At 42.6% G+C, this 23,501-nt stretch overlaps 2 protein-coding genes across 5 annotated transcripts; one reads left to right on the forward strand and one right to left on the reverse strand.

Moving 5' to 3' along the window:
• Positions 1–934: 934 nt before the first annotated feature.
• Positions 935–4,516, reverse strand: LOC138676577 (uncharacterized). Of its 3 annotated transcripts, XR_011320796.1 has the most exons (3): positions 4,438–4,516; positions 1,606–2,051; positions 935–1,050 (listed from the first exon to the last, which is right to left on the reverse strand). XR_011320796.1 is itself a non-coding variant. In XM_069766030.1 (2 exons), exon 1 carries the CDS (start codon positions 3,728–3,730, stop codon positions 2,156–2,158), a length of 1,575 nt encoding a protein of 524 aa, XP_069622131.1. In that variant the 5' UTR covers positions 3,731–3,771; the 3' UTR covers positions 935–1,050; positions 1,606–2,155. The 3 variants fall into 3 exon arrangements, 2 of the variants coding, with proteins under 2 accessions (XP_069622131.1, XP_069622132.1); XM_069766030.1 differs by lacking the exon at positions 4,438–4,516 and having other exon boundaries at positions 1,606–3,771; XM_069766031.1 differs by lacking the exons at positions 935–1,050; positions 4,438–4,516 and adding an exon at positions 1,068–1,305 and having other exon boundaries at positions 1,606–3,771.
• Positions 4,517–5,136: 620 nt separating this feature from the next.
• LOC138676578 (uncharacterized) lies at positions 5,137–7,973 on the forward strand. 2 transcript variants are annotated; one of them, XM_069766032.1, is made up of 2 exons: positions 5,137–7,302; positions 7,858–7,973. In XM_069766032.1, the coding sequence occupies exon 1, from the start codon at positions 5,178–5,180 to the stop codon at positions 6,750–6,752; it is 1,575 nt and encodes a 524-aa protein (XP_069622133.1). In that variant the 5' UTR covers positions 5,137–5,177; the 3' UTR covers positions 6,753–7,302; positions 7,858–7,973. The 2 variants fall into 2 exon arrangements, with proteins under 2 accessions (XP_069622133.1, XP_069622134.1); XM_069766033.1 differs by lacking the exon at positions 7,858–7,973 and adding an exon at positions 7,603–7,840.
• The last annotated feature ends 15,528 nt before the right edge of the window (positions 7,974–23,501 follow it).

A 23,501-nucleotide genomic window follows, 5' to 3' on the forward strand; every position in this document is an offset into this window, starting at 1 on the left:
AATGGCAGTTTTGAAATGACTATAGGAAGCTGAATGAAGTCTCTAAGGGTGATACTTACCCAATGCCCTGGGTTAATGAACTAATTGAGAGGTATTGGCAAATCCCTATGTCCCAAGATGCCAAGGAGAAGACTGCCTTCTCAATGCCAGATAAGTGCTTCCATTACACAAGGATGCTGTTTGGGTTACAAGTCGCTCCAGCTACATTCCAGAGAGCCATGGACCGGATCCTGGCCCCCCACAAAAGGTACGTGGTGGCCTACCTGGACAACATTGTGATCTTCAGCCAGGATTGGGGGAGCCATCTGAGCAAAGTCCAGGTGGTACTGGATACTCAACAAAAGGTGGGGTTTTCGATAAACCCGAAAAATGTGCCTTGGAAATGGGGGAAGGCATCAAATAGGCTTTGGACTCTTTAAGGTACTACCTCTTGGGCAGGATGTTCAGACTGGTGTCAGACTATGCCCCACTGAAATGGATGAGGGAAAAAAAGGGAACAATGCCCTAGTGACCAGGTGGTTCCTAGCACTTCAGGATTTTAACTTCCACGTGGAGCATAGGTTAGGGAACGTGCATGGCAATGCGAACACTCTGTCGAGAGTTCACTGTCTATTGGCAGAAGGTGCCAAGCCCCCCGGCTTTGGGTAGAGGGGGAGGGTATGTAAGACGGCCGCTGGTCAAGTCCTGGAGGGGAGATATGTGTCATTGTGGCTGTTAGCTGCGGTGATGTGAGCTTGGATGTATGCTCCCGCACCTATAGTGCGTCGAGAGTTGTTTTGGGGCCATTCCAGGGCCAGGTTTTACGAGCATATATGAATAATCAGGATCACTTTGCACTCAATACAAGTAGGTGCTTAGGAGGAAAAAAATAAAGTCAATAGAATAGAACAACCTCCAGCACACATAAAAAAGGTGAGAAAAGTCTTGTCTTCAATTCACAATGATGCAATTTTATTCATTAATTCTGGGGGTTCACAGCCATGAAACAAAGTATAATGAGAGATTTTCCCAACGTTTCGACCGTGAAAAGGTCTTTATCAAGGGTACAATCTATACAAATAAAAACAAAAAATACAACATAAATAAATTGTATACTATGAAAATACAGATAATAAATCAAGAACTGTTATTACATAACATCAACAAAAATACTGGTAGTCCATATATGTATCTGAACTCTCAAAATCAACACCATGGAAAAAAGTAAATATGATATCCATTTATCAAATTAATCATAAAACCAGGTGTTCACATAATATAGGCCTTGAAGGCAGGACAATAAATGATGCATGGTTCCAAATGAACCTAAAGAGAAAATAATGGGTAAATAAATCAATAAATAACTAAATGTCTATAATCACCCCAATAGAGGTCAGAGCCGTGAAAAAATAAGAATGGGGAGGTACAAATGTATATAGTCGCTCTATAATATACAAATCCTGCACAAAATGTATAGCACATAAGCTATAAGGATATAAATAAACACACGAAAGTTAGTAGCGATGTATCCCCATAATGAGCCAGAGGTCCCCGGGAGAAAAAAAGAAAAAGACCACCAACAATGAACAAATAAACAAGCCTCAGCGTGCTGTGAAAGATAAATACCTTTAGTGGTGAACAAGATAAGAAAAGGCCTCCCCGAGCAGTAATGGAGCAGTGTGTAGAAGGACCTTATATAGGGCACTGATGTAATCTCCGGTCAGTCACATGTGGTGAAGCCGAGTCATCCCGGAAAAAGCCGAACAAGAGAGAGGAGAAGTACTCATGTGTCGTAACCATGGCACCGGGAGAAGCCGAGTGATATAGTAAAGCAGAAGGGAGAGAAAGCCACGCAGGCACAGACATATAAAGCGTCGCTCATATAGTACCGGAATCAAAAGAACTAGGAGAATAAAAGATAAAATGCTGACGCTAAGTAGTGCAAAACTATATGAGAGGAAAGGAAACAAAGAATATTAACAGGAAAATAAAAAGAGAAGAAGGGAAGAAAAAAACCAAAGAAGAGGAGATAAGCGCTCATTTAGGGGATACATACCTATACATCAAGGAACCTATGAAAAAGAAAAGATAAAAAAGAAAAAATAAATGACTCAAATATATATACATATACATACAGCCTACTTATTAAACACTGTGACGTATAATCAAAATATATTCAATAACTGATCTCATACTCCCTATTCAGTCCCCACGGTTCCAGTGTTTGTAATGTGAAAATCCAAAAAGATTCCCTGGATTTAAGTCTCTTGATCCTATCACCTCCCCGTCTAGGTAATGCTACACTCTCTATGACCTGATATTTAAGTTGAGACACATTATGTCCAGCAGCAGCAAAGTGTGCTGGAATAGGTAGCATTAGCTTTTGACACCTGATGGTAGACTTGTGTTGGGATATGCGGTCCCGGATATGCTGGGAAGTCTCCCCAACATACCCGAGACCGCATGGACACTTAATCAAATATATGACATAAGAGGAATTGCATGTGAAAAAGCCATTTATATTGAAAATTTTTCCGGATCGGGGGTGTGAGAAGGTCTCTCCCTTCGTGATGTTAGAACATTGAAAACAATGAAGACAAGGAAACGTACCTCGCTTCTGTGTAGAAAGAGTCCTTTGTGTGTAATGGGGTTTATCGGACCCAATGTCAGCCTTAACCAAAAGATTTCTGAGATTCGAGGGTTTTTTGTAACACATGATGGGAGTGTCATTAAATTCCGGGATGCCCGGATATGCTTTACCCAACAAATCCCAGTGACGTAAGACACAGTTTTTTATCTTATAAAGATATGGATGAAACGTGCTGACAAAAGGTATTCTTTGTCTCCCCAAATTCACCCTGTTGTTCCTAATATTATTTGTCGCCTTTTGAAGTGTTCTTAAAGGATACCCACGCTGTAGGAATTTAACTGACATTTCATGATGTCGTATCGCCTGCTTCTCCTCATTAGAGACAATCCGTGATAACCGATGATATTGAGAAATAGGTAAAGACTGCTTGACATGTCGAGGGTGACAGCTACTATAATGCAACAAACTGTTCTTATCAGTTGGTTTACAGTACAGGTCCACATCAAGATTTCCGTCAGCTTCTAATGTAATCATTGTGTCCAAAAAATTAATGGATACATTACTTTTTTGCATGGAAAATGACAAATTAGGAACACAGGTGTTAATGTCACTTACGAACCGAAGGAGAAGATCCTCTCCCCCCCTCCAAATCATAAAAACATCATCTATATACCGTTTCCAGTATACAGAATGTGTTTGAAATAACGGATGTGTATAAACATAAGTTTCCTCAAAAGCTGCCATAAAAATGTTTGCATATGGCGGTGCCATGTTCGAACCCATGGCTGTCCCAGTTCTTTGTATGTAATACTGATCGCCAAACATAAAGAAGTTTTTGTGTAACACAAAGGATAGTAAATCCACACAAAACTGAAGCTGATCAGGGGAAAAATCAGTATGTTCTGTCAAAAACCATTGAACCGCTGCAATACCTCTTTGATGATCGATACACGTATATAAACTGTTCACGTCTAACGTGACGAGTGTGCACCCAGAAACCACGGGAGTGATGGCGTGCAATTTAGATAGAAAATCTGTTGTGTCTTTGAGATATGAAGAAATATTATGTAACAGGGGAGTAAGAATACGATCCAATGTGATGGCCAGGGGAGAAAGAAGGGAATTAGTTGACGCCACAATAGGTCGTCCTGGTGGATTCATTAAGTCCTTATGCACCTTTGGCAATACGTAAAATACAGGTATCATCGGTTGGGTATTGATGAGATATTGACTTAATTTGGCGTCAATCGTACCTTTTTCTTTATATGTTTTTATAATCAAACGTATCTCCCTTGCTACATCAAAAGTAGGATCTCGATCAATTGACTGATATGTGGTTCTATCATTCAACTGTGACTGTATGATAGATGTGTAATGTGATTTATCCATGACCACTATGGACCCCCCCTTATCGGCGGGTTTAATCACTATCCGCTTGTTCTCTTTCAAATTTCTCAATGCATCTTTTTCTATAACAGACAAATTTCTATGTATACGTATGGAGCCTTTTTGAATGGATTTCAGGTCTGCTTCAACATCCCTCTTAACTAGTGAAATATAGGTCTCAACAGGATGATAAGTGCGTGGTGGATTGTAATTGCTAGAGACTCTGAGGCCTAATTGTTTAAGTTGAAATGATGTTACAGACTGACTCGAGTTGTTAACATCAGCAGTCCTTTCCTCAGTAGGATTGCTATTAAAATGTACTTTTAATCTTAAAGACCTAAAAAAACGATGTAGCTCTTGATCTAGTATGAAGCCGTTGAAGGAGGGGGTGGGGCAAAACGATAGTCCCTTTTGTAGGACGTTGTATTCAGTGGGTGAGAGATTATAGGATGATATGTTGTAGACAATCTGGTTGTCCCTACCTGAGATCGTGTGCGTATCCGTGAACTCTCGAGCACTGTGTTGTCTACGGCCCCTCCTCGTCGGCCTTTTGTACTTCTCCCCCACTGAATACAACGTCCTACAAAAGGGACTATCGTTTTGCCCCACCCCCTCCTTCAACGGCTTCATACTAGATCAAGAGCTACATCGTTTTTTTAGGTCTTTAAGATTAAAAGTACATTTTAATAGCAATCCTACTGAGGAAAGGACTGCTGATGTTAACAACTCGAGTCAGTCTGTAACATCATTTCAACTTAAACAATTAGGCCTCAGAGTCTCTAGCAATTACAATCCACCACGCACTTATCATCCTGTTGAGACCTATATTTCACTAGTTAAGAGGGATGTTGAAGCAGACCTGAAATCCATTCAAAAAGGCTCCATACGTATACATAGAAATTTGTCTGTTATAGAAAAAGATGCATTGAGAAATTTGAAAGAGAACAAGCGGATAGTGATTAAACCCGCCGATAAGGGGGGGTCCATAGTGGTCATGGATAAATCACATTACACATCTATCATACAGTCACAGTTGAATGATAGAACCACATATCAGTCAATTGATCGAGATCCTACTTTTGATGTAGCAAGGGAGATACGTTTGATTATAAAAACATATAAAGAAAAAGGTACGATTGACGCCAAATTAAGTCAATATCTCATCAATACCCAACCGATGATACCTGTATTTTACGTATTGCCAAAGGTGCATAAGGACTTAATGAATCCACCAGGACGACCTATTGTGGCGTCAACTAATTCCCTTCTTTCTCCCCTGGCCATCACATTGGATCGTATTCTTACTCCCCTGTTACATAATATTTCTTCATATCTCAAAGACACAACAGATTTTCTATCTAAATTGCACGCCATCACTCCCGTGGTTTCTGGGTGCACACTCGTCACGTTAGACGTGAACAGTTTATATACGTGTATCGATCATCAAAGAGGTATTGCAGCGGTTCAATGGTTTTTGACAGAACATACTGATTTTTCCCCTGATCAGCTTCAGTTTTGTGTGGATTTACTATCCTTTGTGTTACACAAAAACTTCTTTATGTTTGGCGATCAGTATTACATACAAAGAACTGGGACAGCCATGGGTTCGAACATGGCACCGCCATATGCAAACATTTTTATGGCAGCTTTTGAGGAAACTTATGTTTATACACATCCGTTATTTCAAACACATTCTGTATACTGGAAACGGTATATAGATGATGTTTTTATGATTTGGAGGGGGGGAGAGGATCTTCTCCTTCGGTTCGTAAGTGACATTAACACCTGTGTTCCTAATTTGTCATTTTCCATGCAAAAAAGTAATGTATCCATTAATTTTTTGGACACAATGATTACATTAGAAGCTGACGGAAATCTTGATGTGGACCTGTACTGTAAACCAACTGATAAGAACAGTTTGTTGCATTATAGTAGCTGTCACCCTCGACATGTCAAGCAGTCTTTACCTATTTCTCAATATCATCGGTTATCACGGATTGTCTCTAATGAGGAGAAGCAGGCGATACGACATCATGAAATGTCAGTTAAATTCCTACAGCGTGGGTATCCTTTAAGAACACTTCAAAAGGCGACAAATAATATTAGGAACAACAGGGTGAATTTGGGGAGACAAAGAATACCTTTTGTCAGCACGTTTCATCCATATCTTTATAAGATAAAAAACTGTGTCTTACGTCACTGGGATTTGTTGGGTAAAGCATATCCGGGCATCCCGGAATTTAATGACACTCCCATCATGTGTTACAAAAAACCCTCGAATCTCAGAAATCTTTTGGTTAAGGCTGACATTGGGTCCGATAAACCCCATTACACACAAAGGACTCTTTCTACACAGAAGCGAGGTACGTTTCCTTGTCTTCATTGTTTTCAATGTTCTAACATCACGAAGGGAGAGACCTTCTCACACCCCCGATCCGGAAAAATTTTCAATATAAATGGCTTTTTCACATGCAATTCCTCTTATGTCATATATTTGATTAAGTGTCCATGCGGTCTCGGGTATGTTGGGGAGACTTCCCAGCATATCCGGGACCGCATATCCCAACACAAGTCTACCATCAGGTGTCAAAAGCTAATGCTACCTATTCCAGCACACTTTGCTGCTGCTGGACATAATGTGTCTCAACTTAAATATCAGGTCATAGAGAGTGTAGCATTACCTAGACGGGGAGGTGATAGGATCAAGAGACTTAAATCCAGGGAATCTTTTTGGATTTTCACATTACAAACACTGGAACCGTGGGGACTGAATAGGGAGTATGAGATCAGTTATTGAATATATTTTGATTATACGTCACAGTGTTTAATAAGTAGGCTGTATGTATATGTATATATATTTGAGTCATTTATTTTTTCTTTTTTATCTTTTCTTTTTCATAGGTTCCTTGATGTATAGGTATGTATCCCCTAAATGAGCGCTTATCTCCTCTTCTTTGGTTTTTTTCTTCCCTTCTTCTCTTTTTATTTTCCTGTTAATATTCTTTGTTTCCTTTCCTCTCATATAGTTTTGCACTACTTAGCGTCAGCATTTTATCTTTTATTCTCCTAGTTCTTTTGATTCCGGTACTATATGAGCGACGCTTTATATGTCTGTGCCTGCGTGGCTTTCTCTCCCTTCTGCTTTACTATATCACTCGGCTTCTCCCGGTGCCATGGTTACGACACATGAGTACTTCTCCTCTCTCTTGTTCGGCTTTTTCCGGGATGACTCGGCTTCACCACATGTGACTGACCGGAGATTACATCAGTGCCCTATATAAGGTCCTTCTACACACTGCTCCATTACTGCTCGGGGAGGCCTTTTCTTATCTTGTTCACCACTAAAGGTATTTATCTTTCACAGCACGCTGAGGCTTGTTTATTTGTTCATTGTTGGTGGTCTTTTTCTTTTTTTCTCCCGGGGACCTCTGGCTCATTATGGGGATACATCGCTACTAACTTTCGTGTGTTTATTTATATCCTTATAGCTTATGTGCTATACATTTTGTGCAGGATTTGTATATTATAGAGCGACTATATACATTTGTACCTCCCCATTCTTATTTTTTCACGGCTCTGACCTCTATTGGGGTGATTATAGACATTTAGTTATTTATTGATTTATTTACCCATTATTTTCTCTTTAGGTTCATTTGGAACCATGCATCATTTATTGTCCTGCCTTCAAGGCCTATATTATGTGAACACCTGGTTTTATGATTAATTTGATAAATGGATATCATATTTACTTTTTTCCATGGTGTTGATTTTGAGAGTTCAGATACATATATGGACTACCAGTATTTTTGTTGATGTTATGTAATAACAGTTCTTGATTTATTATCTGTATTTTCATAGTATACAATTTATTTATGTTGTATTTTTTGTTTTTATTTGTATAGATTGTACCCTTGATAAAGACCTTTTCACGGTCGAAACGTTGGGAAAATCTCTCATTATACTTTGTTTCATGGCTGTGAACCCCCAGAATTAATGAATAAAATTGCATCATTGTGAATTGAAGACAAGACTTTTCTCACCTTTTTTATGTGTGCTGGAGGTTGTTCTATTCTACAGGTTTTACGAGCAGTCATAAGAGATGGGTGGGAATGACCGCTCAACATATCCCAACCCCAGGGGTGTGGTTTGGCAGATAAAATGGAGGCCGAGTCTCTCATTCAGGGTCTGTGGCTGGAGATGAGGAGACCTCCAGTGTGTGTTGCTAAAGGCACTGACCTGAGCGGGCGGACCCGCAATACTACATGGACTATCTGTTTTCAATTTCGGTTTCACTTTGTGCCAGAAAAGGCTCTGTTTTGTTTTGCCTCACGGAAGTGAAATAAACTTGCCTGGACTATTGCATGAAAAACCGTCTCCTCTGCCTACCTCAAGAGCTGAGCGATTACAGATCCCTACAAGGGATAGATACCATTAAAATCTTTCCAAGAACATGTAAAACATGCAAAACTCTGGATGAGCAATATAATACGGATACATTTTTTTAAATTTTTTTTTAAAAGGTAGATGCCACTGAAATATACCCAAGAACATGGATAATTCTACAGATGAGCAATATAATACTGAGAAAAAATGTGAACAATTTTTGGAGGGTTAGATACCACCGAAATTAACCCAAGAACTCACTTGCAATACTCTATGTAAGAGCAATATAATATCAATACATTTTTATACAATTTTTTGGAGGGTAAGATACCACCAAAATGCACCCAAGAACATGTAATGCTCTATGGATGAGCAATATAATACTGAAAAAATTTGTAACAATTTTTTGGAAGATTAGATATCACCATAATGTAGCCAAGAACACCTATATGTTCTTGGGTACATTTTGGTGATATCTAATCCTCCAAATATAATACCAATACATTTCTGAACAATTTTTTGAGGGTTATATAACATCAAGATGTACCCAAGAAAACGTAATACTGTATGGATGGGCAATATAATACTGATACATTTATGAACATTTTTTTGGAGGGTTAGATAGCACCAACATGTACCAAGGAACACGTAATACTGTGTGGATGAGCAATATAATACCGATACACTTTTAAACCATTTTTTGGAAGGTTAGATACCACCTAAATGTACCCAAGAACACATAATGCTCTATGGGTGAACAATATTACATATATATATATATATATATATATATATATATACAGTGGGGCAAAAAAGTATTTAGTCAGTCAGCAATAGTGCAAGTTCCACCACTTAAAAAGATGAGAGGCATCTGTAATTTACATCATAGGTAGACCTCAACTATGGGAGACAAACTGAGAAAAAAAAATCCAGAAAATCACATTGTCTGTTTTTTTAACATTTTTTTTGCATATTATGGTGGAAAATAAGTATTTGGTCAGAAACAAACAATCAAGATTTCTGGCTCTCACAGACCTGTAACTTCTTCTTTAAGAGTCTCCTCTTTCCTCCACTCATTACCTGTAGTAATGGCACCTGTTTAAACTTGTTATCAGTATAAAAAGACACCTGTGCACACCCTCAAACAGTCTGACTCCAAACTCCACTATGGTGAAGACCAAAGAGCTGTCAAAGGACACCAGAAACAAAATTGTAGCCCTGCACCAGGCTGGGAAGACTGAATCTGCAATAGCCAACCAGCTTGGAGTGAAGAAATCAACAGTGGGAGCAATAATTAGAAAATGGAAGACATACAAGACCACTGATAATCTCCCTCGATCTGGGGCTCCACGCAAAATCCCACCCCATGGGGTCAGAATGATCACAAGAGCGGTGAGCAAAAATCCCAGAACCACGCGGGGGGACCTAGTGAATGAACTGCAGAGAGCTGGGACCAATGTAACAAGGCCTACCATAAGTAACACACTACGCCACCATGGACTCAGATCCTGCAGTGCCAGACGTGTCCCACTGCTTAAGCCAGTACATGTCCGGGCCTGTCTGAAGTTTGCTAGAGAGCATTTGGATGATCCAGAGGAGTTTTGGGGGAATGTCCTATGGTCTGATGAAACCAAACTGGAACTGTTTGGTAGAAACACAACTTGTCGTGTTTGGAGGAAAAAGAATACTGAGTTGCATCCATCAAACACCATACCTACTGTAAAGCATGGTGGTGGAAACATCATGCTTTGGGGCTTTTTCTCTGTAAAGGGGCCAGGACGACTGATCCGGGTACATGAAAGAATGAATGGGGCCATGTATCGTGAGATTTTGAGTGCAAACCTCCTTCCATCAGCAAGGGCATTGAAGATGAAACGTGGCTGGGTCTTTCAACATGACAATGATCCAAAGCACACCGCCAGGGCAACGAAGGAGTGGCTTCGTAAGAAGCATTTCAAGGTCCTGGAGTGGCCTAGCCAGTCTCCAGATCTCAACCCTATAGAAAACCTTTGGAGGGAGTTGAAAGTCCGTGTTGCCAAGCGAAAAGCCAAAAACATCACTGCTCTAGAGGAGATCTGCATGGAGGAATGGGCCAACATACCAACAACAGTGTGTGGCAACCTTGTGAAGACTTACAGAAAACGTTTGACCTCTGTCATTGCCAACAAAGGATATATTACAAAGTATTGAGATGAAATTTTGTTTCTGACCAAATACTTATTTTCCACCATAATATGCAAATAAAATGTTAAAAAAACAGACAATGTGATTTTCTGGATTTTTTTTTCTCAGTTTGTCTCCCATAGTTGAGGTCTACCTATGATGTAAATTACAGACGACTCTCATCTTTTTAAGTGGTGGAACTTGCACTATTGCTGACTGACTAAATACTTTTTTGCCCCACTGTATATATATCACTTTTTTTGGAGGGCTACATGCCAATGAAATGTACCCCAGAACGTGTTATACTCTATGGAAGACAAATTTAAGCCACATGCATTTTTGAACACTTTTTTGGAGTGTTAGATATCACAAAAATTTACCCCAGACTATGGAATAGTGTATGAGTGAAAAATTTAACCCAGCCACATTTTTGAGATTCACATACCACTGTAATGTACCAATAACCATGTTAAACTGTATGGATGACTGAATCCAAAAATAAATTTTGAACATAAATATTTTTAAAGTGTAGTCTTCTTCTCCTTCCTCAAGAGGTTGAGGTGACTGCCTCAACATGCTTCCTGGAACCAAATCCCTTTGATTGGGCTGTAAGTGACGCAGTTTCCAGTAGTGCCAGAGCACCCGACATATAGAAATGGGCAACAATCCTGTGTCACCTGCACCATCGGCTGGGGAACCCCAAAGACAGTACCCTCTCTAGGGGGTGGTAGTCCTGTCTCAAGACACCTCAAGAAATCTCTCCCAGGCCCTTTCATTCCTCAAGAAGGGTTCCTTCTGGGATCATACCCACTGCCTGCCAGCGATGTTGCCCCTCCATTTTGAGGAACGTGACCCTGGTTCCAGCCATCAGCTTTTACATCCTTTGAGGCAAGTGTTCAGTTTCTATTGTCTGATGGTTGAACGAGATGTGATGATGGGTTCCAAACTCTTCAATGGACCCCTATCCCTGCTGACGTTTGTAAGTAACGACCACATCCCAAGATGCCAATTCTTGGTATCTTACTGATATCGGGCCTGATAACATTTCTCCAGACCTGATCCTGGCTTGCCTCCTTATCTCTTGTGACCAGCCTAAACCCCGCAGTCCACTGACCAATTCCTGGAACCTCGCGCTCCTGTCCGCAGTCCACAAGAACCTCAGCAGTAAAAAATATGGCCTGGGTTCGGGCCTTGGTGGTTCTTGGTATTTGCCCGGATCCGGACCATAGGCTCCTTCCACCTCTGCTCTTGCGACAGCTTCCTCTGGCTCCAATATTTCTCCGGTCACTCCCTTGGGCATCTCGCGTGGTTCTGCCATCCTTGTTGCCCACTAAGCACGTGTGGATGACTAATTGAATACAGCAAAAAAAATGTTAACACTTTTTTTTGGAGTGCTTTGTAGCGCAGAAATCTACTCCAGATCATTGAATAGTGTATGGCTGAGAAATTTCACCCAGAAAAATTTAAAAATGCATTTTTGGAGTGATAGATATCACAGTAAAGTTCCCCAGATCACAGAATACTGTATGGGTGAGAAATTTAACCCAGCAAATTTTTTGAACACTTTTTTGGAGTGACAGATATTACAGTAATGTACCCCAGACAGTGGTGGGAAATGTACGTTAACCCAACAAAATTTTTAATCGTTTTTTTTTTTGAGTGATACTGTATATATCACAAAAATATACCCCAGACCACGGAATACTGTATGGGTGAGAAATGTAAACCAGTAAAATTTTTGAATACTTTTTTGGATTATAGATATCACAGTAATGAACACCAGACCACGGAACACTGTATGGGTGTGCAATTTAACCCAGAAAAAAAAATTAAAATGAATTGTGAAAGTGTTAGACATCACATAAATGTGCCCCAGACCACGGAATACTGTATGGCTGAGAAATTTAAACCAGCAAAAAAAATTATGCTTTTTATGAATGTTATAGATCATAAAAATGTACCCTATACCACAGAATACTTTATGGGTAAGAAATTTAACCCAAGAAAATATTTAAACACTTTATTTGGAGTGCTATATATCACAGAAATGTACTTCAGATCACAGAATACCGCACGGCTTAAGGCCCCTTCACATTAAGCGACGCTGCAGCGATACCGACAACGATCCGGATCGCTGCAGCGTCGCTGTTTGGTCGCTGGAGAGCTGTCACACAGACCGCTCCCCAGCGACCAACGATGCCGGTAACCAGGGCAAACATCGGGTAACTAAGCGCAGGGCCGCGCTTAGTAACCCGATGTTTACCCTGGTTACCATGCTAAAAGTAAAAAAAAACAAACACTACATACTTACCTACAGCCGTCTGTCCTCCAGCGCTGCGCTCTCTGCTTCTCTGCTCTCCTCCTGTACTGTCTGTGAGCCGGAAAGCAGAGCGGTGACGTCACCGCTCTGCTTTCCGGCTCACAGACAGTACAGGAGGAGAGCAGAGCACAGCGCTGGAGGACAGACAGCAGTAGGTAAGTATGTAGTGTTTGTTTTTTTTTACTTTTAGCATGGTAACCAGGGTAAACATCGGGTTACTAAGCGCGGCCCTGCGCTTAGTTACCCGATGTTTACCCTGGTTACCAGTGAAGACATCGCTGGATCGGTGTCACACACGCCGATCCAGCGATGTCTCCAGGGAGTCCAGCGCCGAAATAAAGTTCTGGACTTTATTCAGCGACCTCCCAGCAGGGGCCTGATCGTTGGTCGCTGTCACACATAACGATTTCATTAACGATATCGTTGCTACGTCACAAATAGCAACGATATCGTTAACAATATCGTTATGTGTGAAGGTACCTTTAGAAATGTAACCCAGCCACATTTTTGTAATGCTTTTTGGAGTGATAGATATCACAGTACTGTACCTCAAACAATGGAATACTGTATGGGTGAGAAATATAACCCAACAACATTTTTAAATGCTTTTTTTGGAGTGTTAGATATCACAAAAATGTACCCCAGGTAATGGAATACCCTATGGGTCAGTAATTCAATCCAGAAATAACTTCAACACTTTTTTGGAGTGTTGCATAACACAAAAATGTACCACAAAGCACGTAATACTCAATGGAACGCACAATATATTCAATTTTTTCACAAAAAAAGCCTCAGCTATATGATGTTCATCCTTCATTTTCGAAGATGACCATGACTTCAGGGTTGAAACAGAATTAGTAGTTATGGGTCCGGAGGTGGCTGATGAGTCCAATCCGGGCCCTGAAGGTTCGCCCACATACTTGACATAAGGAAGCAGATGTGGTCAGTACACCAGATTCTACTTGTGCCTTGCGTACAGCGCGCTTTCTTTTTGCATCAAAGATTTTCCTATCTTCAGCTGCACGTGCTCCTGAGATGATCCTGCCCCGCCAACCTGGACAATCCAGGGCAAGCTCTTCCCATTCATTGGTGTTGTCTTCCAGGTTTTTGAGAGACACCTTAAGGCAGTCTTTATAGCGCTTCTTCTGCCCCCCCAACTGCTCTCTTTCCTTGGCACAGTTCTCCATACAGCAGTTGTTTCGGTAGTCGGCTGTTAGGCATTCTGACCACATGTCCAGCCCACCTGGCTTGGACTTTCAGCAGGAGAGTCTAAACGCTGCAGAGCCCAGTTTGTTCCAGAATTGCCGTGTCCGGGACATTGTCTTGCCACCTGATGTGGAGGAGTCTGCGGAGGCAACTCATGTGGAAATGATTAAGCTGTTTAGCATGTCGGCTGTACACTGTCCAGGTCTCGCTAGCATAGAGAAGTGTGGTGAGGACCACCGTGCAGTAGACCTTCAGCTTGGTGGTAAGGCTGAGTCCCCTTCGTTCCCAGACGTTCTTACGCAGTCTCCCGAAGGCGGCACTGGCTTTGGCGATTCTGTTATTAACCTCAACGTCTATGTTTACTTCACGGGAAAGTGTGCTGCCTAAGTAGGTGAAGTTATCGACTGCTTTGAGGTTTTGCTCCTTCACCGTGATACGTGGCTCCTTGTACAGTTTTTCTGGAACCGGTTGATACATGACTTCGGTTTTTCTAATGTTGATCTCGAGACCAAAACTGTTGCAAGCTTGCGAAAAACAGTCCATTTCATGCTGCATCTGCTGTTCCGTGCTAGCGTTAAGGGCACAGTCATCAGCAAATAATAATTAACGGATAACAGTCTCATGCACTTTCGTAACCGCCATCAGGCGTTTTGGGTTGAATAGCTTGCCATCAGTCCTGTACCTAACCTGGATTCCACCTTCACAGTTGTTAAAGGCATCACTTAACATTGCAGAGAACAGCATACTGAACAGGGTTGGAGCAAGCACACAGCCTTGTTTTACGCAGTTTGTTACTGGGAAAGCCTCAGATACGTCTCCATCGTTCAGAACCTTCACCATCATGCCATCATGGAACTGCCGGATGACTGAGATGAACTTGCTCGGGCAGCCGAATTTTGCAATGAGCTTCCACAGGCCGTCTATACTGACTGTGTCGAAAGCCTTGGTCAAATCAACAAAAGTTACATAAAGGTCACGGTGTTGCTCCTGGCATTTTTCCTGAAGTTGACGTACTGAAAAGACCATATCTACTGTTCCACGTTTAGCACGGAAACCACACTGGCTTTCGGGTAATAGTCCTTGCTCAAGGTGATGTAAGAGGCGGTTGAGCAAGAGCCGAGCCAATATCTTGCCTGCAGTGGACAGAAGGGAGATGCCTCGATGGTTGTCACAAGATTGGCGATTACCTTTCCTCTTGTATATATGAATTATGCTGGCATCTTTCATCTGTTGTGGAACCTGTTCCTTTGTCCACATATATTTGAATAGTTTGGTCACTGTTTGCATCAGAACAGGGCTGCCAGCTTTATATACCTCAGCAGGTATAGCATCATTTCCGGGTGCTTTTCCACAAGAAAGTTGTTTTACCACTTTCCTGACTTCATCTCCACTTGGAAGAACATCAAGCTCCTTGTTGATTTCTACCTGGGGCAGGCGAGCAATAGCCTCATCATTGATATTGTCAGGGCGATTAAGAATATTATTAAAGTGCTCAGCCCACCGTTCCAGAATTTGTTTCTTTTCTGTCAGCAGCTTAGTTCCATCTGCGTTAAGCAGAGATGAAGAGCTTGATGACTGGGGTCCATATACAGCTTTGAGCGCATCGTAGAAGCGTTTCTGGTCATGGATATCTGCATAGCCCTGAATTTCGTCGGCCTTCTTGCTAAACCAGATATCCTGCATCTCGCGTAGCTTGATTTGTACCTTTCTTTTTATGTTGGTAAAGGCACCTTTCTTAGCTAACGACGTGGGGTCATTTTGATACACCTTATACCGCTGATGTTTCTCTTCTAGGAGTGTCTTTATTTCCTTGTCGTTTTCATCGAACCAGTCTTCATTATTTCTGGCTGCTGATCCGAGATGCTCCAGAGCAGTATTATAAACAGCATCTCTCAGAATTGTCCACTGTTCCTCAACGCCAATCTCCTCTGCCTGTAGTATATTTAACAGTCTGCCACCAAGGTCATTGGCAAATTCCCTTGCAATTCTTTTATTTTGCAGCTTATAGATATTCAGCCTCTTTGTCGTTTTCTGCCCTTGGGGTCTCCTCGCAGGCAGGATGCGGAGCCTGCACTTAGACACAATGAGACGATCATCAGTCCAGCAGTCTGCACCGCACATGGCCCTTGTCACTCTAAAGTCCATCACATCCCTTTTCCTGGCAATGATGTAATCAATGAGATGCCAATGCCTCGAGCGTGGGTGCATCCATGATGTCTTCTTGCGTGTGGGTAAGCGGAATAGTGTTGGTGATGACAAGGTCATGTGTGGCACACATCTTGAGGAGCAGCAGGCCACTACTGTTACACTTGCCAGTGCCGTGTCTCCCAATGACCCCTTCCCAGTTTTGATGGTCTGTTCCCACTCTGGCATTAAAGTCTCCAAGTATAATGAGCTTGTCTGCCTGTGGGATTGCTGAAATAAGTGTGTCAAGTTCATCGTAGAACTTATCTTTAATGTCATCCGGATTAGTCATCGTGGGAGCATAGGCACTGATCAGAGTCGCGTGTTTCTTGTTTGTAAGTGGGAGCTGAAATGTCATCAGACGGACATTGATGCCCTCCGGTAGCCAGGTAAGTTTACGAGCAAGATGAGTTTTGATAGCAAATCCCATACCTGCTTTTCGTTTTTCAGTGCTGCCTCGACCACTCCAGAAGAATGTATATCCACCACTATGCTCTGTCAATTGACCCTTGTCTGACAGGCGTGTTTCGCTGAGAGCTGCTGTATCAACCTTGTAACGAGCTAGCTCCCGAGCAACCAATGCCGTTCTTCTAAGGTTGTTTTTTCACCAAGAAGTGGAGTGTTGCTGCTTTTTTCTTGTTTTATTGGACAATGCCGTTCTTCTCTCTGGTCTGTCTGCCTTGGTATTATCCAGCAGAGTTCTCACATTCCATGTGCCAAGGTGGAGTACCATCATTTTCTTTTTCTTTATTGTGTGTCGACCGCTGTATGGGAAACCCGCCAGCTGCGGTAGGCTGGCCAGGTGAAATGAAGCAGACTATGTTTGAGGCACCTTTTCTAGCCCCGTCCTCGATTGAGGTGAGCAGAGTGATCCTGAACAGGACTGCTCAGACACCCAGGAGGCTGTCGAACTCCACTGCTGCTTCGGTCCAGTGGAGAGCGACCATATGGCCTGGGCCGCCTGCGTGCAGGTTCGTGACTACAGCTTCCAGTGACTCCACACCTGCTGCTTTGCCACTCTCCCATCGCCACAGGACTTTAGATATGCAGTGGTTGAAGTCATGACTTGCGCTTGACTTGGATTAAAGTGATGAAGAGTTGCGCAGTCATCAACCTCACTCTCTCACCCGTACCTATCGAGTCCCAGTGGCAAGAACTAGGCGAGACAACTGGAGATAGGTCAGGGTGCAGTGAATGGCCAGCAGTGTCCTATATGTGCCTCGCTTATCCCTCTCAGCGCTCCACAACGCTGTGCTGGAAATCGCTTGTCTGTCCGTTGAATCTTGGTTTCTTCCACACAGTCTGCCATATCCAGTCTTCACATGCAAGTGTAGGCAAACCCTTGAAAATCACTGTAGGTCTCAAAGAAACCCAACAGCTACCCTCACCTGGTTTGGCCCGCCTGCCGAGGCGATGTTCCGGGGTGTACCCGCTGCCGCATGCTAGCAGCTACTTGGAGGTACAGGTGAGAGTTGAGCATCAGATGAGGACCAAAGATGGAAGAGCTGTCCAAAAAGGACACGGCAAGCACTCCACCAGAGGTGCTACCTCTATCTAGATACCCCATATACCCCAATACTCAATGGAACGCACAATGTATTCAATTTTTTCACAAAAAAAGCCTCAGCTATATATTTTGCAAAGGACTGCACAGCCGTAGTCCTGGTCTACAGACTGTATTCTACGACTGTACCTGCTCCTGCAACTCTCCCTCCATAGACTAAATACAAATGATTAGCCCTTAACGACCAGAGGTATTTTGGATTTTTCACTTTCATTTTTTGCTCCCCTTCCTCCCAGGGCCATAACTTTTATTTTTGTCCAAAATGACCATGTGAGGGTTTGTTTTTGCGGGACGAGTTGTACTTTTGAATGACACCATTGGTTTTAACATATCGTGTACTGGAAAATGGGAAAAAAATTCCAAGTGCTGTGAAATTGTAAAAAAAAGTGCAGTCCCACAATTGGTATTTTTTTTACCATGTTCACTAAATGCTAAAACTGACCCGCCATTATGATTCTCCAGATCATTACGAGTTCATAGACACCAAACATGTCTAGGTTCTTCTTCATTTAAGTGGTAAAAAAAAATTCGAAAGTTTGATAAAAAATGACCCATTTTCCGATACCCGTAGCGTCTCCAATTTTCATGATCTCGGGATGGGTGAAGGCTTGTTTTTTGCCCGCCGAGCTGATGTTTTTAGAGATACCATTTTGGTGCAGATATGATCTGTTCATCACCCGTTATTGCATTTTAATGCAATGTTGCGGCAACTAAAAAAATGTAATTCTGGCGCTTTTGCTTTTTTTTTCTCCTTACGCCGTTTAACGATCGGGTTAATTTTTTTTTATATTGATAGATCGGGCAGTTTTGAAAGCGGCAATACCAAATACGTGTATGTTTGATTTTTTAAAATTGTTTTATTTTGAATGGGGCAAAAGGGGGGTGATTTGAACTTTTATATATATATATTTATTTATTTATTTTTTTTAAATACATTTTTTTTTTTATAACTTTTTGCATGATTCAATAGTCTAGAAGCTGCCATAACCCGATCGGCTCTGCTACATATAGGCGATGATCATGTCGCCTGTATGTAGAAGAAATGCTCACTTGCTATGAGTGCTGACCACCGGGCGGTGCTCATAGCAATCTGGCTATGATAACCATAGAGGTCTGCTGGAGACCTCTGGTTGCCATGCCAACCCATCGGTGACCCGCGATCACGTGATGGGTCACCGATGGGCAGGATTTCCGGCGCGCTTGCCGAAGATTGAGAGATTGACAGCGGCATTAAACAGGTTAACATCCGCGGGTGGATCATGATTCCACCCGTGGCTGTTAGAGGCTCATGTCAGTTGTGTAAAACAGCTGACATGAGCCGAGAAAGATGTGGGCTCAGTGCCAGAGCCCACATCAAAAGGAGGGAGTCCGACATCGGTGTACTATTACGCTCGATATCGGAAAGGGGTTAAAAAGGACTGTTACTATGATGGTTCAGCTACAGCACTAGTATCACTACAGGCCTCTGATTTGTTTTACCTTCAACACAGGCCTGGACAAGCACTCTCCCTCTCCAATATGAACTGTCACAGAGCTGTGCAATGGCATCATGGTGCACAGACGGGCAGCGCCTGTCCTTTTATTATCCCTGATTATATCATACTGCCAGCTAATCACAGTAATTCCACAACCAAGATGGCTACGGCATTACAGTGACGCGCAAGCAATCTCTGTATGCTTATTGGCTGTGTAACAGGTGCCAAACATGCGGGGCTGGAATTAGAATTTTACATCGAGGACCACCCAATGCTTGCTAAGTAACTAGTACAATCGAGCACCTAGATGCTCAAGTGATATCCGAGGATCACCGAGCACGTTCGCTTATCCCTAGTGATAAGCACTGTAAATGGCATAAATAAAGAGTCATTTGCATGGGGCACAGCAATAACCAGTACTCCTATTCATGCACACTGTTAACTTGATTGTGTGAATGTGTGAATGAGTAGGACGTCAAAGTAAAGAGGTACCTACTCACGATCCTGTGCCCCAGCTACGGTGGTCCCTACTGAGTCTGTAAATTATGATTTGAAAACATATCTTCTACCAGGGCAAGGACCACCAGACACATGATGCTGGAGCGACAGGAGATTTTTAGGGGTGAGGAATGCAGTGGCAGGAGATTTAAGGGGTGAGGAATGCTTTGTATATTTTCAACATCCCTCATCCTATGGCAGTATTATTAAAATCTTGGAAACCCTTTTAAGTATTTAAGAAAAATAATATTCTAGCTTTTTAGTGGTTTATTTGGCTATACATAACATCTTATATTTGACACTCTGCGTTGTCCCCACGAGTGTAACACCCCAGGTAACCGGTTGTTACAGTGGTATTGCCTTCCTCACGGGGAGGGTGATGCCATGCTTGGAAGCGAGGATGATCCCTTTAGCAGGTAAGCAGTACATGCACACTGTTCTGCCTCCATTGCAGAAGGGGGAGCTCGAGACCCAGATTCAGGGGAACTTCCCTATATATTCTGGCTGGAGGAGGAGTTAGAGTCAGTCTGTGAGAGGAGTCAGACAGAGAGCAGAGAGAAAGCTGGGGCCGAGAGGAACAGACCAGTCTGTAGGAGACTGATGGGGAAGAGAAGCGAAGGAGAGGAAAGAGCTGGAAGGGAGCGGCAACTGAGCTTCCTCCACACTGATGCGCAGAATACCAGAGGCTGGAAGTCCGAGGTTGTGGGGGTAACTGTATGCCCCACAGCAGAAACCGGCGGGCAGGAGATTTAAAGTCACCTGTCCACCATTAACACCCGAAGGCACAGCAGCACATAGAGCCCGGAGTCATAATTAGAGACACCTGTAAAAAGGCTCAAGTTGCTTGCCATGCGGGTAGTGTCCTACTTAAAGGGACAGAGAGAAAGTGAGGACCTTGTGTGAAGCCTAAGGCAGCAAGGGACTACAACACAGCGCAGTGAGGAAGGCTTCCAACCCCACCTGGCTAGGGGGATTTCGAAATTGCTTCCAAGCTGGTTGGATCTCACCATCACCTGTGATCCGTACTCTGGACTGTGGCTGATTCCTACAGTAAAAGGTAAAGAAACTGCAACTTTGTGTCCTCTGATTCTTTCTGTCACCACACCATCTTTGCCTATTACACCGGGAGCCCTGGGGATTCAGCTTCACCTGTGGGAAGCCATACCATCCCTTCTGCAGTGCCATCATTCCCAGTGGACCCCTTTAAGCAGCGTCGGTGATCCCTGACCGAATGCCACAGGTGGCATCACAAACATTCATTCCAAATAATCCCTTTAAAGACCTTCCCTTTTACTTAGACGCCCAGGGCCACGGACCGGGTCACTGCCACCGTGACCACCCCTTTAACGTCCACTGGACCTGATGCCGAGTACCCCAGGGCCCTAGCGGGCACTCCAAGAGCTATCGGTAACAGTGGTACTGCTGTACAGACACCCTTCTCTTGTGTACACTCGGTATGATACAGATCAGAATATGAAGTTACCTAGAGTACTACTACTGATCACCCGAACTCAACGTTTTTCCTCCTGGCACCAAGGGAAATACATTGAGCTACAGATAATGTCATAACTGGCTTGAAGACATGACAAACGCTGGTTTAGAATGTGCGACCCGTATAATCAAAAGTTGCAATTAGGATTGACTTTGACCACATTGCCTGGTTTTAATCAACAAAATTATTTCGGGTGTGTTATAGGTAGCAATAAATTTGCCAAAAGGGAATGGAAATAAAATGACATTTCAGCATAACATTTGGTAAACCAGAGGCTGATGCTTACAGTGAAGGACTAAGTGTTCAGGAAAGTGTTTCGACCTCATACTCAGCAGGAGAAAACCCAGATAGTCATGAGTCATGCTGCAAGACTAACTTTTTTCAGCAGTTCACGGTAACGGTGCCAAAAAATAGTGTAAAATATGCAATAAGTATTTTGGACTTTCTGTAATAAACAGACATGCAAATTAAAAGGATTGAAAACTCAACAATTCCACACACACAAGATGGAAGACTGTAACAACTTATTATACTTTTATTTTATTTTTTTGCCATGTTGCCAGTTCTCATAAAGAACATTATCATTTACAGAACAAAGTAGAACACTGCAGAATGTTGCCCTTCAGGGGGATTAAGAACATAGCAACAGAAGTGGCTGAGCAAAATGACACTGGAGACCAGGACAGAAAAGCCTGGGAAAAACGGCTGCTGGAAAATTCTGATTTCAGTTTTCTGGCTGTACTACAATGTTATGTCTTTGGCAGATCTTTTGTCTAAACCTCCAGTGAGGCCCGTTTCAAATGCAGTCTGTCTCACCTTAAATTGTAAAATCCTTTATAACTACAATATTTTGGAAAAAAAAAAAAAAAACAGACAATTTACGGCAACCTGTCATCTTGGAAAATGCCATTTACCTGCAGGTATCAGGTTAATCTGAAGTTAAATAATATTACAATGCTCTCTGGCCACCTTACTGAAAGTGTGAAGAAAATGAATTTATGCCCTCCTGTGAGAATGCAATTTTCAGTCATGGGAGTGTGCACAGAGCGGCTACGGTCGCCGCTGACAGCACCATTCACTATACAGGTCCTTCTCAAAAAATTAGCATATAGTGTTAAATTTCATTATTTACCATAATGTAATGATTACAATTAAACTTTCATATATTATAGATTCATTATCCACCAACTGAAATTTGTCAGGTCTTTTATTGTTTTAATACTGATGATTTTGGCATACAACTCCTGATAACCCAAAAAACCTGTCTCAATAAATTAGCATATCAAGAAAAGGTTCTCTAAACGACCTATTACCCTAATCTTCTGAATCAACTAATTAACTCTAAACATATGCAAAAGATACCTGAGGCTTTTATAAACTCCCTGCCTGGTTCATTACTCAAAACCCCCATCATGGGTAAGACTAGCGACCTGACAGATGTCAAGAAGGCCATCATTGACACCCTCAAGCAAGAGGGTAAGACCCAGAAAGAAATTTCTCAACAAATAGGCTGTTCCCAGAGTGCTGTATCAAGGCACCTCAATGGTAAGTCTGTTGGAAGGAAACAATGTGGCAGAAAACGCTGTACAACGAGAAGAGGAGACCGGACCCTGAGGAAGATTGTGGAGAAGGACCGATTCCAGACCTTGGGGAACCTGAGGAAGCAGTGGACTGAGTCTGGTGTGGAAACATCCAGAGCCACCGTGCACAGGCGTGTGCAGGAAATGGGCTACAGGTGCCGCATTCCCCAGGTAAAGCCACTTTTGAACCATAAACAGCGGCAGAGGCGCCTGACCTGGGCTACAGAGAAGCAGCACTGGACTGTTGCTAAGTGGTCCCAAGTACTTTTTTCTGATGAAAGCAAATTTTGCATGTCATTCGGAAATCAAGGTGCCAGAGTCTGGAGGAAGACTGGGGAGAAGGAAATGCCAAAATGCCTGAAGTCCAGTGTCAAGTACCCACAGTCAGCGATGGTGTGGGGTGCCATGTCAGCTGCTGGTGTTGGTCCACTGTGTTTCATCAAGGGCAGGGTCAATGCAGCTAGCTATCAGGAGATTTTGGAGCACTTCATGCTTCCATCGGCTGAAATGCTTTATGGAGATGAAGATTTCATTTTTCAGCACGACCTGGCACCTGCTCACAGTGCCAAAACCACTGGTAAATGGTTTACTGACCATGGTATTACTGTGCTCAATTGGCCTGCCAACTCTCCTGACCTGAACCCCATAGAGAATCTGTGGGATATTGTGAAGAGAAAGTTG

The sequence above is a fragment of the Ranitomeya imitator genome, chromosome 4 (assembly GCF_032444005.1).
Source record: "Ranitomeya imitator isolate aRanImi1 chromosome 4, aRanImi1.pri, whole genome shotgun sequence".
NCBI lineage: Eukaryota > Metazoa > Chordata > Amphibia > Anura > Dendrobatidae > Ranitomeya > Ranitomeya imitator.

Bases quoted from the DNA above. Each gene is read 5' to 3' on its own strand.
- LOC138676578 (XM_069766032.1), top strand. From the start codon at position 5,178: ATGAATCCACCAGGACGACCTATTGTGGCGTCAACTAATTCCCTTCTT.
- LOC138676577 (XM_069766030.1), bottom strand. From the start codon at position 3,730: ATGAATCCACCAGGACGACCTATTGTGGCGTCAACTAATTCCCTTCTT.